At 41.2% G+C, this 16,596-nt stretch overlaps 1 protein-coding gene across 2 annotated transcripts in view; it reads left to right on the top strand.

Annotated features, from left to right (window-relative positions):
- LOC147017526 (uncharacterized) overlaps positions 1–16,311 on the top strand; it is a 29,100-nt gene extending 12,789 nt beyond the window's left edge. For both annotated transcript variants that reach the window (XM_085847242.1, XM_085847243.1), the window contains 2 exons: positions 7,083–7,257; positions 13,891–16,311. In XM_085847242.1, the coding sequence (XP_085703368.1) occupies positions 7,083–7,257; positions 13,891–14,133 (418 nt within the window). In that variant the 3' untranslated portion in view covers positions 14,134–16,311. The remainder of the gene's footprint in view (positions 1–7,082; positions 7,258–13,890) is intronic.
- The last annotated feature ends 285 nt before the right edge of the window (positions 16,312–16,596 follow it).

Genomic DNA, 16,596 nt, shown 5'->3' with positions numbered 1-16,596 from the left:
TGCCGTGTGTGCGCGTAGTCGGTAGTAACTCTGCGTCGTCGTTGCTTTTGTTTTGATTGCTATATGTGCATTTTGACTGTTTGGCTGTATATGTGTGCTTTCCATGTGTCGCGTAATAAATGTGCTTTGTGTGAACTGTTTTCCCGTTTCGCTTCGTCTTTTCTTTATTGACCCTCCATCCTGCTTCACGTAAAGGGTTCGTAGTGGGCTTAATACGCCCGGTAATTAATCGGAGCCGTCGAGGCCGACGATAACACCGCTCGGTTATCACTGTAGCACGGAGCGGACCGCTTAAGCGGTCCGTGTCCGGAGTCGACCTGCGGCGAGGTACGATCGCCCGGTTTACCATCCGCGTGGGTACTTAGGTAGGTCGAGTTTGGCGAACAACCCTATCCTACGCGGGTGGCCGATTAGCACGATTGTGGTGAGGTCGAAAGGCCCACCCGTGACTGGCTCCGGGCGATAGTTCCCGGAGGGTCATGACTGAATTGTCCGTTCCGGTGGGCGACGCGGTCGCGATTCGAGTGACGCGGCCGTTCGCACGACGGCGGGCGCGAATTCGCAACAATATATATATATATATATATATATATATATATATATATATATATATATATATATATATATATATATACATATATATATATATATACATATATATATATACATATACATATATATATATATATATATATACATATACATATATATATATATACATATATATATATATACATATATATATATATACATATATATATATATATATATATATATATATATATATATATATATATATATACATATATATACATATATATATATATATATATATATATATATATATATATATATATATATATATATATATATATATATATATGAAAAGCACCGTCCATGAAGCCGTCTGACTATATGCCTATGAATCATATACTGTTTGAACTTTGCTTGCAGACTAAACATAGTCTGTAAATTACGTACTATTGGAATGTACCTTTCACAGTCAAGCCGTGTGACTATATGTCTATTAATTAAGTACTGTTTGAACATCAGTTGCACCCTGACTTCACACACGTACGTCTATTAATTACGTACAATTGAAATAGACCTTTCACAATTAAGCCGTGTGACTATATCTACATATTACACGATAGCGCAAAAAATTTAGGGCCACCTTACTCACCATTCGCCTGCGGTATGCAGTGTCAAGTTTCGTTAAAATCGGGCAACGAAAAAATTATTTTAAAAATTAATTTCCGATTCAGTCAAGTTTTGGTATGACGATCCATAATGCGTAAAGAAAAACCATGGAGAATGTGTTGATATACCTCGAGAAACCAGTTGGTTGAATGATGACTCCTGAGTTAAATGCTCAAATTTTCTTCATGTTAAAGTTTGACCACGAAATAATATTAAAATTTTGTGTGTGTGTTTTTTTTTCATCAACCGCTGTCACAACAGGAACCCAACGGGTTCACTGGTCGTTTAGTGTCTTAAATATGTTCTGTTTGAACGTCGGTTGCAGAATGCACGTACGTCTATTAATTAATTACTATTGGAGTGTACCTTTCACGGTGAAGCCGTGTGACGATATGTCTATTAATTATGTACTATTTGAAAGTTGCACCCTGGCTTCATACAAATAGTCTATTAATTATGTACTATTGGAATGTACCTTTCAATGCTTTACACTGCTTAGACCCCTTCGAACGTTGAAGACGCTTGAAGATGCTTCAGATCCAGATGACCCAAAGGTCTCCGAGGATCCAAAAGACCAAAATAACTTGAAGATTCAAAAGTCACCGAGGACCCAAAAGACCGCTTGCACCCTTCACACACTTCAGACAGATTAGACAGCTTAGACCCTTGATCATTTAGACCACTTGGACCTTTTTATATTACAAATCAATTTCAAATAAATATATCACCAATATTACGAATAAATTTGTTCAAAGTAGATGTTTGTATGATGATTGATGTAAATCATGACAATGCAGCAAATCTGTGACGTAAATCCCAAAAGAAGACCCGAAGAGAACCCGAAGACCCAAAAGGCCCTGAAGAACCAAAAGACCCTGAGGACTCAAAAGATCCATAAGACCTGGAGGACCCAAAAGATACAAAAGACCCAGAGGACCCAAAAGACGAGTCAGACACAGAGAACCCAAAAGATCTTGAGAACCCAAAAGACCCAAATGACCAAAAAAACCCCAAGGAACCAAAAGACCCAGAGGACCCAAAATACCCAGAAGACCCCTCAGAACCTCAAAGACCCCTGAGACCCTTTAAGACCCCTTTTACCTTTAAGACCCTTTCAACACTTTAAATCCCTTCACCCTTCAGACCTTTTATATAGAGACCCCAAGACCCTTTATTTAACACCCCTTAAGTCCCTTTAGACCCCTTACACCCTTCAGACAGATTAGGCAGCTTAGACTCTTGACCATTTAGAGCTATAGACCACTTGGACCTTCTTATATCACAAATAAATTACAAATAAATGTAATTAAGTGTTTTATTAAATCTACTTTATTTCTGCATCAATGCTTATTTTTATTGCTCCAAAAAATATTAACTGAGGACGCATTTTCATTCCTTCTTTCATTCTCTTCCATTCCTCACTGATACATCCTTCTATCCCTGAACATGATTAAAGATGCAGATTTTGCCCCTTCCATTTCCAGACATTCCTAATATGTATATTTTCCCTTTTTGGCTCTTTGCAGCCCCACAATTATGGTGTTTTGCCCTTTCTTGGATTTTCTTTTGCAGTTATCTAGGCTCATGGAGGAGCTTGTTTCAGATATCACATGCAGCTGTGCGGAGCACACACAGCTGTAGATATCAGTGTCCTTGCATGAAAATTAAAAGAACGTGAGTTGACAATGGGACAAACACGGGTGATATACACAATTTGAACCTGGGTTCGCTGCATCATAAGCCATGGTGGGTTCATATAGGAACACCAACAGGCCAAACTAGGATCAAGTCATAATGTACCATAACCCATAACCACATTAAAAAAAATAATAATCTCATAACCCTTAGTTTCATTTTGGCTTCACATTACTCTTAACTCTCACCTTCTCTTCTTGTGTATGAAGTACCATCCTCAATATACATCTCTCAGCATGAACACTAATTGGTTACCCAGCACCTGCTTCAACGATCCCCCCCTATGGTGCAGTAAACTGCCACCATTTCTTTCACAAGCAACCATGGCCTTTCATAAATTTGCAGATCTGAAACAATTTGTCAACTTTTCAACATTATTCAACTTCTTATAGGCCACAGAATATTGAATGAAGTTTGTTTTTTTTTCAACAAGAGCGAGGCTCATAGAAGAGAATGGTTAAATTTACAATGGGGGTGTGGGGCAACAATTTGATACAACTGACAAGGGAAAAGAGAAAGAGAGAGAGAGAGAGAGAGAGAGAGAGAGAGAGAGAGAGAGAGAGAGAGAGAGAGAGAGAGAGAGAGAGAGAGAGAGAGAGAGAGAGAGAGATTAAAATATACCATCAGAGATGGGGAATCCCCCACCATTGAAAATAATTGAAATCAGATAAGCGGTTTTCCATTTATTACAAAAAAAATTTTTCAAGGTGGCCGCCCCAGTCGGCCATCTTGGATCCGGCCACGCCCAAAATAAATAGGGTTCTTCCTTTTCAGGTGGTACATGTGTGACCCAAATTTCAAAACAATATGGCGAACAGTTTATGAGTTATCGCACTCACAGCTATAAATGTTGAAGCCCAGCCAGCCGGACGGATGGACGGACGGACGACCCAGGTGACAACAATATCCCCCTTCCGCCACATGGCGGGGGATAAAAAAAAAACAACACTGAAATCAGGAAGTAAGAGGGTTGGGTTAGGAAGGGTTAATAAGAGTAATACAGATAGTGGGTCAGGATGGGGGATGACACAGGGTGGTGGTGCAAGATTAAAGATGCACTGCTTCCTTGAAGCTCTGGAGGGAAGAGTGAGACAGAACAGCATCTGGAAAGTGGTCCCATAGATGTGAAAAGTGAGGAATTAAAAAGTTGAGGTGTGTAATCAGGCTGGATTTTGAAAGTTTAACCAGTGGGGATGTCCTGGAAGAACCATGGCACTTCAGCAAAAGACTTCTGTGACTCAATGGGACTGACACAATCTGTCCTCTTCCCAAACCGCATCACAGCCAATGGTACTCCATCTCTTCTGGATTTGATTTTGACCAATTTCCCAGAAAATGGCTGCTGTTGTAGTTCTGCTCCAATCGGTTCATCTGACCATATGATTGTTAGAGCAGTAATCTCTCTGACTGTTATTAGAGAACCATCTCAGCTCCGTAGAGTCTGGCATTTCACTCAGGTTGACTGGCAGGGTCTTCAAGTAGCCATCAAACATCTAAACTGGTCTCCCATTTCTACGTTCTCCAACATCAACTCATCCTGGGATTTCTTTCAAAGAAATTTGCTCTCCCTCATGCACAGATTTATCCCCTCTCGTCTTCAGTTGTCCTACCCTTCCTCCTGCTCATGGCCACTTAAGCTTGTGGCGAGGCAGTTGTCCTGAAACAATTGCCTTCGCATTGTGGAAGCCTAATCCTACTGAAGACAATCTCAGTTCCTTCCACAAAGCTCAGAACAAGTGTGGGTCTACTTAAGAAGAGCCAGGAAACAACAGCTTTCCAACTCAAGTCTGAACTCTAAAACCTGTCTCCCTCCTCCAAATCCTGGTAGCATCGAGTTAATCTGTTTCTGGTGTATGTTCCCCCTCCATCCCCTCCCTTACCTCAAATGGCTGCACAGCTGACGCGGCACGTGAAAAGGCTGAATGCCTAAACTCCATGTTTGCTTCAAAATCTTGTTTCCCAAACCCATCGCTTTCTAAACCTAACTTACCCAGTCACACTCAGCTGTTCCTTGACTCTGTGTATTTTTCTCCTGACAAGGTGAAGAGCTTTCTGTCAAACCTTGACTCAGATTCTGCAATCAGTCCAGATGACATCAGCCAACGTGTCCTAAAAACCTGCTCCTCTGCTCTTGCTCATCCTCTGTCTGTTCTATTTACCCTCTTATTTGCCCAAGGTCATCTGCCATCTGTTTGGAAATTAGCAAACATCACTGCCCTGCATAAAAACGATGCAAAAACGGATCCCTGCAACTACAGACCAATCAGCCTTCTCCCAATCATCAGCAAGATTATGGAATCCATCATCGCTTCCAACATCAAATCCTTCCTCTTCTCCAATGGCTTGATTTCCAGATCATCAATTTGGATTCAGACCAGGTCACTCTACCCTGGATATGCAACTATTGCTTTCCCAACAATGGATGGAGGTCCTAAATGCCAGACATGAGATCAGAGCCATCTCCCCTTGACATATCGTGAGCTTTCGATATGGTCTGGCATCCCGCACTGCTCACCAAACTCTCTTCTTATGATATCCAAGGCCATCTCCACTCCTGGCTTGCAGACTTCCTCTCCTGTTGCAGCCAACGTGTGGCCCTAAATGGAGTTCTCTCATCCCCTCATCCTGTCCAGGCTGGAGTTCCTCAAGGCAGTGTTCTTGGCCCTGTGCTTTTTCTGGTTTTCATCAATGATCTCTCAGATTCCCTGGAAAATCCTCTTTATCTATTTCCTGATGACTCCACACTCTACCATACCATCTCTCATCCCTCTGATCTGCAGGCAGCAGCCTTTTCACTCTCTGCAGATCTATATAAAATCATAAGCTGGTCAATCATTTGGAATATGTCTTTCGATCTTGTCAATCTCCCACCCTCACCATGTCTTTCCGAAAAGACCACCTGGAACCCTCCCCCCCCCCCACCCTCCCCATCTGCTTTCTGAACAATCCCCTTGAAGCCCTTTCATTCAAGCTTCTGGGTCTCACTATCTGCCACGATCTTTCCTGGGAAAGCCATATCTCCAGGCTGGCCTCCAAAGCCAGTTTCCGACTGGGCGTCCTACATCATGCAAAGTCCTTCCTTGTCACCACTGAGCTTATAACCATTTACAAAGCTTTCATCTGCAGTCTGATGGAGTGCTGATCCCTACTCTGGGCTGGTACTCCTGCCTCACACCGAGCTCATCTTCACGCTGTGGAAACCAAAGCTTTTGGGATAATTGGTATCTCCCATGATGAAGTCGAGTCTTTGGGTCTCTCACTCTCTCACCAGAGGCAAGTCGGTGGTCTTTCTGTCTTCTATCATCTCCTCTCCAGCCTTGCCCACCCCCCTCTCTGTCTGTGATAGTCAGAAGAGCCCCCCCCTCCTCCTTATATTTCCTTAGAGTGCTCAAGGTCCGCCAGCAACCTCTTTCTGGTAAAACTACCAAAATCAAGAATTACTGCTCACCTTCACTGTTTCATTCCTCTTTTTTCCTGCCTCTGAAACAAACTCCCACACTCTCTTCATCCCACTCTTCCCTCCAGCTCTTCAAAACAGCTGTTCACCACAATCTCTTATCTTCCCCCATCAAAAAATCTTGATATTTTCTATCCCCGTTAATCCACCCCAAACCCACCTCCTTCAAATCCCCTGTTTTCCTTCCTGAAAGTCCCTGGAGTACCATCTTGTTTACCTCGTGTAGCCTGCCCCATCCCTCTCCCTTTTACAGATCTCCTAATGTCCTTGTTCCCCACTATTTTGTGCTTCCCTCTCCCACCCCTCTTGTCTCCTGCCTTGTTATATGTTTCTGTGTTTTAGCTCTTACACGAGCCTCGACTTGGTATCCAAAAAAAGTTGCCCCCGGTGTTTTATCATCACAATCATTATTAGAAGCAAAAGATTGAAAGAATAATTATGGCCCCTATTAGGTCCAGGCCCCAGGAGAGTTACTCAGTCTGGCTCGTTTCCTCCCCCCACCCACTTACCCTCCTGCTCACACAAAGTCCTTCTCAAGATTGCTTGCACAGGTTAAGCATTCTATGCATACTACTATCTAGTTCCAAGTTTCTTCTGTAACAGTCTGGAAAAAGGGAGAGGTTAGTTGTTTTTGACCATGAATTAAGCAATATGGCACAAACATATGTTATCTCTGTTTCTTTCCCTCCCCTTCCTTCAAGTAATTGGTTGTCCCCACTGTTCCTGGCAGCCTGGTGATGGGACTTTTGGCCAAGGCTGCTTGTCAAGTCTCCCAACTGGGCCCAAATGTATGGTCCAAGCCTTCTGACCGACCTTCCCGGCCTCAAAGTCTGGCTCTGTCAGCTCGTGGAGCTGTTGATGGAGTTTTAGAACACATTGTAAACAACACTCCAATTAGCTGGTTGGTAAGTGTATATTCACAGTTGTGAAGATTATAATCATGTTTTGTTAATTTATGAATGTGGTCCAACTCTTCCCAAACCATCTTAATTGGGTTTATTGGAGACAATGACCCAAAACACACCTCCAGGCTGTGTCAGGGCTATTCGACCAAGAAGGAGAGTGATGGAGTGCTGCATCAGATGACCTGGACTCCACAATCACCCGACCTAAACCCAATTGAGATGGTTTGGAATGAGTTGTACTGTAGAATGAAGGAAAGGCAGCCAACAAGTGCTCAGCATATGTGGGAACTCCTTCAAGACTGTTGGAAAAGCATTCCAGATGACGACCTCATGAAGCTGGTTGAGAGAATGCCAAGAGTGTGCAAAGCTGTCATAAAGGCAAAGGGTGGCTAATTTGAAGATGCTAAAATATAGAATATATTTTGATTTGTTTAACACTTTTTTGGTTCCTACATAATTCCACATATGTTATTTCATAGTTTTGATGTCTTCACTATGATTCTACAATGCAGAAAATAGTAAAAAAAATAAAGAAAAACCCTTGAATGAGTAGGTGCATCCAAACTTTTGACTGGTACTGTATATATATATATATATATATATATATATATATATATATATATATATATATATATATATATATATATATATATATATATATATATATATATATATATATATATGATGTCGTGGGGGTGACCGGCTAAAGTTACCCCCCCGACCCAAACTTGTCGGAGACAGGCAGTTGACACTGACAGCCCCCGGACGGCCAAGCAGTTCCTTATTAAGAGGAGGCGGACACATTGATCAACGGAGATTTTAACATGTGCTCGAAGGGAATGCCAGAGGGTAATGGCGGATGTTGGAGTACTGGCAATGGAACGGATGCACAGAGGTTTAATCCGCGAACCCCATGACAAATGGATGAATACAATTTCTTCAAAATAACCACATTTAATGCACATACACAAATATTTACAAAACGAGATTTGGAATCATTACGACATGTGGCACACGTGAGGCAGTTGTACCATCATAAACTTGGGTAGATCCATTTATACAATGATTGCCGTGCAACCCACGTGCCGCCATCTCCAAACCACCACATGCCAACTTGTAAACCTCCAGCAACAACCTCACAATAAGGTAAGTTGTTTTTCTGTTTGTTTGTTTGTGACCTTACTGCTTTGAGCTCCCAATGTTAATCCCAACAAAACTTTATACAATCATATTTTTACCCACAATGCACCTAAATAGGGAGTTTTTTAACAGTCATGAGGAGGTCATTTGGCCCATTGTCACTCCTTGACACCCTTTAGACCCTATAATGCCATTGAGACCCCTTCGACCTTGACATCCTTTAGACTCCTTCACACCCACTTCGATGCTTTTGAGACATACAAACTTTATTCAGCCCTTTCAACACTTTTCAGACCTATAGATATTTTAAGACCATTTGGACAATTTAAGACCCTTTGGATACTTTCGACCCCTTTTGCTCTTTTTCCTTTAGACTGTTAGACCCTGAGGCCCTTTTAAGAACCTTTGACCCTTTTAGTCCTGGTGTTGGCTTCACGGTTAGGGTAGTGGCTTGGGATCCTAGGGTCCTGAGTTCAAGCACCATTTACCACTGAATTAACACCAGGGGGTTGACTCAGCCTGTCATCCTTCTCAGGTCGGCAAAATGAGCACCAGGCTGCACATGAAGGGAAGGGGTATCAACGGATTGATTAAATATGGTATTGGTGTGGTGCAGGCATGATGGGCCGAATGACCTCCTCCTGTGCCTTAATTCCTTGTAAATCCTTGACCCATTCAACCCTCATAAGACATTTTAAACCCCTTCGACCCCTTTATTACCGTTAAGACCATTAAAACACTTTAGACACCTGAGACCCTTGATGCCACTTCGATCCCTTCAACCTATCAGATTTTTCTACCTTTTTGTCTTTTTGAGACCCTTAAGCCACTTTAGACCCCTTAGAAAATTGAAAAATAATTCCCCTGAAAATCGTTTTGATGACCTTTTTTGTGCACCATTCACGTCACATCACAAGTTGCAATGACAAATCGAAACTGATGTTGAAAGTTAAACTCAAACTACTGATCATGGCTCATCGGATGGGAAACCAGAATGAAATGCTGTGAGAAATACTGAATGGAAATTGCTGAAAGCAAAGCTCAGGGCAGTGTAGAGAGAGTGGGCACGTTGTGGACTGAAGAAGCGATGTGGAGAGGGATAGGTGCCTGGAGGTGTTGACCCTTCTGAGTGAGACTTTGTATACGCACTTCACATTTTCCTCTGAGCATACATCGCCAACGTTGTCTCACTTGCATCTCCACTCTTCTGCTTTCCTTATCCCTCCTTATTCCTCATTTGTTTCCTCTTTGGTTTGGCACACATCCATTGATGTGTGCCGCGGTGAGTCAACCGCCGAACCAACGCCTTGCTCTCCCTCTATCTTCTTTTCTTCCTATCTACATTTCCTTGGTATGATTCTGCTTATGCCATGTCCTGTGTGTAGCTGATTTAGGTAAGATTGTAGAAGAGAAGTAAGTGCTAATGGTTAGAATCTGTTATTTTGTGCCTTTTCTTGATTGTTTGCTGTGCCTGTGAATATGTGCCTTTCGTGACTGATCATTGTGCTTGTAAATATGTGTTTGCTCATTTGGGTAAACAGTTTGTTTCCATCCAACCAGTTTCATGTCATTCTCTTAATTGGCTCTATTCGGTGTGTAAGACTAGATCGATGGGACGTTCTGCTCCATCGATTGGCTCCGCAATTAGCCAGTGCATACTCACGATTCCACTCTGCCGTACCTAATAAATAGATGGGTGCGCACTGAGGGTACGTACCCCAATTGTCATTGCCAAACAACCGGAAAAGGTAACGTGTTTTAGAGCGGGGACCCTGCCAAGTTTGACGGTATAAATCGGCATCCATAGTTGCTTGGCAACCCGATGAGCTACAGACATAGCCATGGTACCACGCCTACAGGGCCGGAGATTGGGAAGAGTCTGAGGAGTCCTCCTCGTGGTGAATCCGTAACAAGATATATATATATATATATATATATATATATATATATATATATATATATATATATACATACATACACTATATATTAAAAATGTAATGAAGTTGCATGCGAATGAAGCTTTAAAACCCATTGGCTGGAGAGCTGGCTTGACTCCACCCACAATTGACAGCAAGAAAATCATGCGTCCACCATGTTGGTTTTATGGTAAGCCTAACATGTCTTTGGAAGTCTCATCTTCACAATTTGGATTATTGAAGTTGTATAACTACAATTTATTATACTGTATATGTCCATAAGCAGTATGCATATTTTGCTTCATGTACGTAAGTCGGGGGGGGTTGTGGGGGGGGGGGCGATCGAGGCAGGAATCTGGCCAATACACCACCAAATTAAAGGCATGAGTTATTTGCATAATAAGTTAAGGTTTTTGTATATAATTAGCCAGAGTTTTCAAGGCTGAATAGTGTGAGTGTATCATGTCATGCAATTCCTGGTGGTCGTAGTCATGTAATAAAATGTTGTTTCTCTGCTGAAAACCATAGACATTGGAAATTATCAAGATCATTTGAGGTGTTTGTTTGTTTGACTTGTGTCTTATATGTACTCCTGCACTGCTGACCTGAATCAGCTTAAAACTGCTGCTTGTGCTAAGGGGTGAAAGGTTAGTAAAGGTAGTGAGACAACTGACAAGGGATATAAGTGGGTGTGGATGAAGGGATTGAGGGAGGTGAGTGATTGGGTTGAGTGGAAGTATATGAAGGTGTAAGGAAGGTGGGGGAAAAGGAGAACAAGTGGGAGTGGATGAAGGCTTTGAGGGAAATGTGTGAAGGGGTAGAGAGGAATGGGAGAAGAGGTTTGAGGGAAATGGGAGAAGGGATGCAGAGTAGATAGATTAAAGGGAGTAAGTTTGTAGGTATTAGCTGCAATGGGCCAGTGTGTGTGTGTGTGTGTGTGTGTGTGTGTGTGTGTGTGTGTGTGTGTGTGTGTGTGTGTGTGTGTGTGTGTGTGTGTGTGTGTGTGTGTGTGTATTCTCCCCCATCCTGCTGTTTCCCAGAAGAAACAGCGTCACTCAAAACTGTAACACCATCTCTACCGAGATACCAGCCCATGTACACGGACGATTTGAGTGGTGAATCAAACACTTGTTGCCATTGCCCAGCAGTTATCACAAGAGCACCTGAAAATAATTATCAATTATCAACACAAATTTCTAGAAAGCAAATGAACCACCATCAATTGATAGTGGAGAGAAAGTATGCGTGTATCATCATCTACTCCTCCGAGAAAATTTGACCTAGGATGCGAAAACTTTCAGGGTCCCCCCGTCAACTATCCCCCCACAATCCAGACCACCAGCCCACACCCCCTCTCCACCGTAGTACCACTCTCCCACTCCCCCTTCCACTGGGGATATATATCAACACTTCACGGACATGACGGTGGGACACGGCACAGACACAAATTGAGTCCCTGGAAAGTATGAAACGGGACAATCCCTTAACATACAAGACACCTGGTTAGCCTACAATGGTGGGACAAAGCATTTGTCACCCATTTTGTCCATGGCATCAATATTATATATATATATATATATATATATATATATATATATATATATATATATATATATATATATATATATATATATATATTTACCGATTTATCCATTAATACAAAATCTCTCCCTTATAAACTGACAATTGAACAAAAAGCAAAACCTACCGAGCTGAAGTTCACATGCGACCGATGTTTTGATATTTTTAACACCACCATCTTCACTTCCGCCTTCTTTGTCTGAATCACTTGCACAATGCTTGAAACAATACGGCTTCATAATTCCCCCAAAAGCATTTCCATCACTAGTTTTGTTTGCAATAGTTTCTTCAAAATCTCACTGATCAGTTTCAATATTCTGAGAACGTTCAGAGTTGATAATAACGGTGGAATGAGTTTCGGATTCCGAGCTCGACATGCACCGTTTCTCGATGTAAACCGCCGTTTGGATCAAGGTGGGTTCAATATGTGACGTCACTGGCGAAATCGAAAATCTATACTCTCGGGCTTTTTTTCGACAATTTGTGTTTGACAAAAAAAAATTCAAAACATTTTTTCTTAACAAATCAGACCGTGATTAATGATTCGCATTGGTTTTCAGAGGGAAAAAAAATTGTGTTCGGGTTTCCCTTTTACATCCCTATATCCCTTTACAATCAACTTACACATTTCAATCATCAACAATGATGATTGAACAATGTAACTTTCTTTGATCTCCCTGTCTCCATCCTCTTTCACTACCACCTCCTTCCTCGTTTGGGAGATTAAAAATGGAAATTATTGTTTGCTATTTTTGCATATTAGTTAACCCCTACAGGTGATGGGCAGTGGCTTTGGGGGGTGGGGGGGGGGGGTTCCAATGATCAAGCTGGCATCATTAAGGTAGGTAACACCTGTGTCCAAAGTAAAACTTCAGGAATTTGAAAAACATGTAAAAATGCATGAAATCAGGTTTTATTGCACTGCACATCTGTTTTTGAAATTTTATTTGGAAAAAATTAGAAATTACTTGAAAGCACAATTAATTTGAAATGAAAATATGCTTTCTTTGTGTGTTCATTTTTGTTGGGGGGGGGGGAATCTTCTGTAAAGTATCCATTTTTAATGAAATTCCCAACCTACCATGGTGGTACAGTGTCCTGTTAAAGAAAACAAGTACTTTCTGTTTTACCTAAGCTTCACTGAAAGACCAAGCAACAAACATTTTTTTTTTCAATTTAGAATGATTTTTAAAATAAATATATTTTTTAAAAACAACAAATTAAAACTTCTCAACTCAGAAGCAAAAACAGCCACTTTTGATTTCCTAAAAATGAAACAATCCTTCATTGAAAAAACAAACAAACACGTGAAGTCTTCTTAGATGTGTGCAACACAAGGCTGCAGAGTCGCTTCATTGGCTGAGGGTGTGGCTGCGTCACTGATGCCCTCTGCTGGTTAGGGCAGGAATTTGGAATTTGTTCAGGGTTGGCGCACCTACTCGTGGAATCTTTCACATCCACCAATGAACGCCAGTATACGGGATTCCCATTTAACATCCATCCGAGTGACGGCGCACACATTTACGAATCACCTTGCCTGTGAAACACCAGGATGACAGTTTATAGCTGGATCGGGATGCAAACCAAGGCTGGACAGGTTAGAGGTGAGTGTGCGTTCCTCTAGGGTCTAGGCCATCCCGTCAGCCCACCACATGAAGTAAAGTTCATTTTCCCATTGTTTTGGAGCCATTGATGAAAACATTCCAAAGTGTTTTACTGTGATTCTGATTTGACTTTTTGCAATGCTTTCGCTGTTAAACGGAATAATTAATCCCTCCTTCATATTTTACCTTTGTCCTTTTATTTTTCTAATTCTCAAACTATTTTTAGGCCTCACTTAAACAAGTGGCCATAAATCAGTCATATCCTTGGCTGCATGTAATTATAAGTAAGAGTCACCAGATGGAGATGGTGAGCACGTGCCGAATGCAGAATTGTTCGTTGTGCTTTTATATCGATGCAGGCCGCTTGAAATTAACTCCACATCTTGCCTCAGGTGCCACCAGAATCGTTGAACAGCCCTGAAGCAGAAAATAGCGACAGAAGATTGAGCACAGGAAAAAATGGTGGCGATGCAGCATCGGAAGAAGGTGAGCTGACGAGCTTGGTTTCCAGAGATGCTGATGCTGAGCATGATGCCAGCCCTCATCTGCCAGCAGAAGAATCAAAGGAAAAAGAAAGAGCGGCGTCTAGAGGAGAGGTTCCTCGTAGACAAGTCAAAATGTCCAGTGATTCATAATGAAGTTACTTTTACTATATTTACATCAGTGAGTTGTGCTGAGAGCTCATAGGTTGTTCTGTAATGTCTCCTGACTGTGTTTGTTAGAGTAGCATCTTATTATGATTTAAAAACAACAACCGTGGCCTTGAGGATCAGTTGTGGCTCCAACCCCAACCTTTTTTTAGACTGTCATTGCATGACAATTGCTTACCAGCTTCCTTGATGAAATACTGCTTTAAAATGTCATTTGTAGGATTACAAAAAATATTTTGCTAATGCTTTATTACAAAGTACAAGGTTGTGTTGATGCAAAGGTATGCGAGGTGCAATGAAAAATAATTCCTGGACTGAAGAAGGTGTATGGGACTATGAGCTGAAATCCTCTTTTGATCATGACAGATGATGATGTCATAATTCATTAGAGAATACAATGCTGAAAATACAGTTTCAAAACATTATTGAAACAATGGGATCTGCGACACCACAATGCCTTAGTGCACACTGCAACGTCAATGCAAGTTTATTACATGCGAGCATAAAAGATAATTGCATCATCTCAATTTTGGGATGGTTTCCTGTAACTTCAAGAGGATTTTCACAAATCTTCGATTTTAAAATATCTTCCAACTGACTTTAGGCTGCAGAAACAGGTGTGAGCCCTGCACCAATCTGTGAACTTCCTTTCACCTCGGTGCCAGATAGCCACCTTCTAGACATGGATAAGATGAGATTACAGTTGTAGTCGACTGTACTCCTTGATCCATACCGATATTGAAGCTCAATCATAGTTCTTGTCAATCGTTTGGGACAATTTTCTGTCCACAACGCTCCAGCAGATTGCAATCCAGTTCATAGCGGGACTATTTCCAAGCCAAGACAGGGTGCGAATGTTGATATCAGACAGGTGGTCTATCACCTTAATTGGGAGAGTGTGCACCAATCAAGTTGAAAAGATGTGTATTTGTAACAAAAATTGCACAATTATGACATCAAATTAATTTTCTTGAAATCAACATCATAGCACTCACCAGTTTGGCCAAGTGACAGGGAGCTGAATTACTGTATGTTGGAAAATCTCGGACCTCCAAAGTGATAAGCTTTTTAAACCGATGTTCCATGCTTTGGACGTAATCCATTTTTCACATTTGCAGGAAAAAATAAAGGTGAGGATGGCTAATTCCATGTCTGGAAGTGCATCTCCACACCAGGTACAGACGCAGGAAATGAAAAGGGTGGGTAACAGGAGAATAAACGGGAACATTTTCATAAATGCCAATTTATATAAAATACCATTCCAAATCATATTATCACACATTTATTTATCCGAAGGAACACGCCATATCACGAAAGATTCATTTTCGAATAAATGCTCCAAAAAGCATCGATAATATTTTAATGTTACTTTTTCAAACAATGAGAAAGTCAACAAGATGAGTCCATGAAGTTCTAATTTAAGCGACTCAATAATTCAATAACTATTTTTGTAGCATCCATGGGCGATTCAAACTCACTTTTGATGATACCCTCATACCTCTCACTGTAATAATGACAGTAAGTTAAGGATAACAACCTTGGTTGAATGTTTATTAGTGAAGTAGCTTAGTGAACATTGCATGTGTTGTTAAAATATGTTTTGGTACGGTAAAAACAAATGCATGGGGGTCGCAAGACGTAGGCCACAGCAATCAGCATGTACGAGGTGTACACTGCCATTAAGTCAACCTTTCCTGAAATTCATCCATTGTGATGCTGGGCAACATCCCAACCATGGAAAGGAATGAGGAATGTTTCATGCCAATCACCATGTATGAGATGCACACCATGTCACAATGGGATGCTCGCATATTGAGCACCTCACCTTCTTTTCAAAGGTGTGATTGAACCCAAATGTATTATTCTGGCACAAACGTTGCTGTTTAAATGACTGTTTTAAGCTCATTGGTCAATGAGGTACTTCGTCCCACAAAGAAACGACAGTTCTGAATCATAAGTCCTGGAATCTTAAACTGCATATGAAAAAGGAAGTGGAATTGGTAAAGAAAGTCATGAAGGTGGCAGCCTGGGAGGCATACACAAATGTTTGTAAGTTGTATGAAGGTTTTTGAAAATGTGTTTATGCACTTTGTGTCCAATGTATGTAATCACTGCTTTTGAGACCGTGATGGCCATGATCAATAAAATAATAGTTTATAAACACTTGTGGATATCTCGGTGCATTTTGTCATATACTTGCTTTGTCAACATTGCATTTCAATAAAATAGACATTATCAAAGCTTTTTTACTTGCACTACTCAAGATAAAACCACAAGCAGATGAATAAGAAGTACCAAACTCTCACTTATGAAGTTCCAATGTAATGTCCTCAACGTTGATTGGTTGAGAGAAAGGACAGGATTACCTGTTTGGTGGAACCACAGAGCATCATGAATAATGAGTAGGTGGAAATGAACCGGAGGAAATGAACCATCATGAAGAATGAA

This window comes from Eptatretus burgeri, chromosome 11 (genome assembly GCF_056783735.1).
Source record: "Eptatretus burgeri isolate ZD-2024b chromosome 11, Ebu_testis_v1, whole genome shotgun sequence".
Lineage (NCBI taxonomy): Eukaryota > Metazoa > Chordata > Myxini > Myxiniformes > Myxinidae > Eptatretus > Eptatretus burgeri.
Note: the sequence above shows the minus strand (reverse complement) of the source record. Positions and strands in the feature narration are given on the sequence as shown.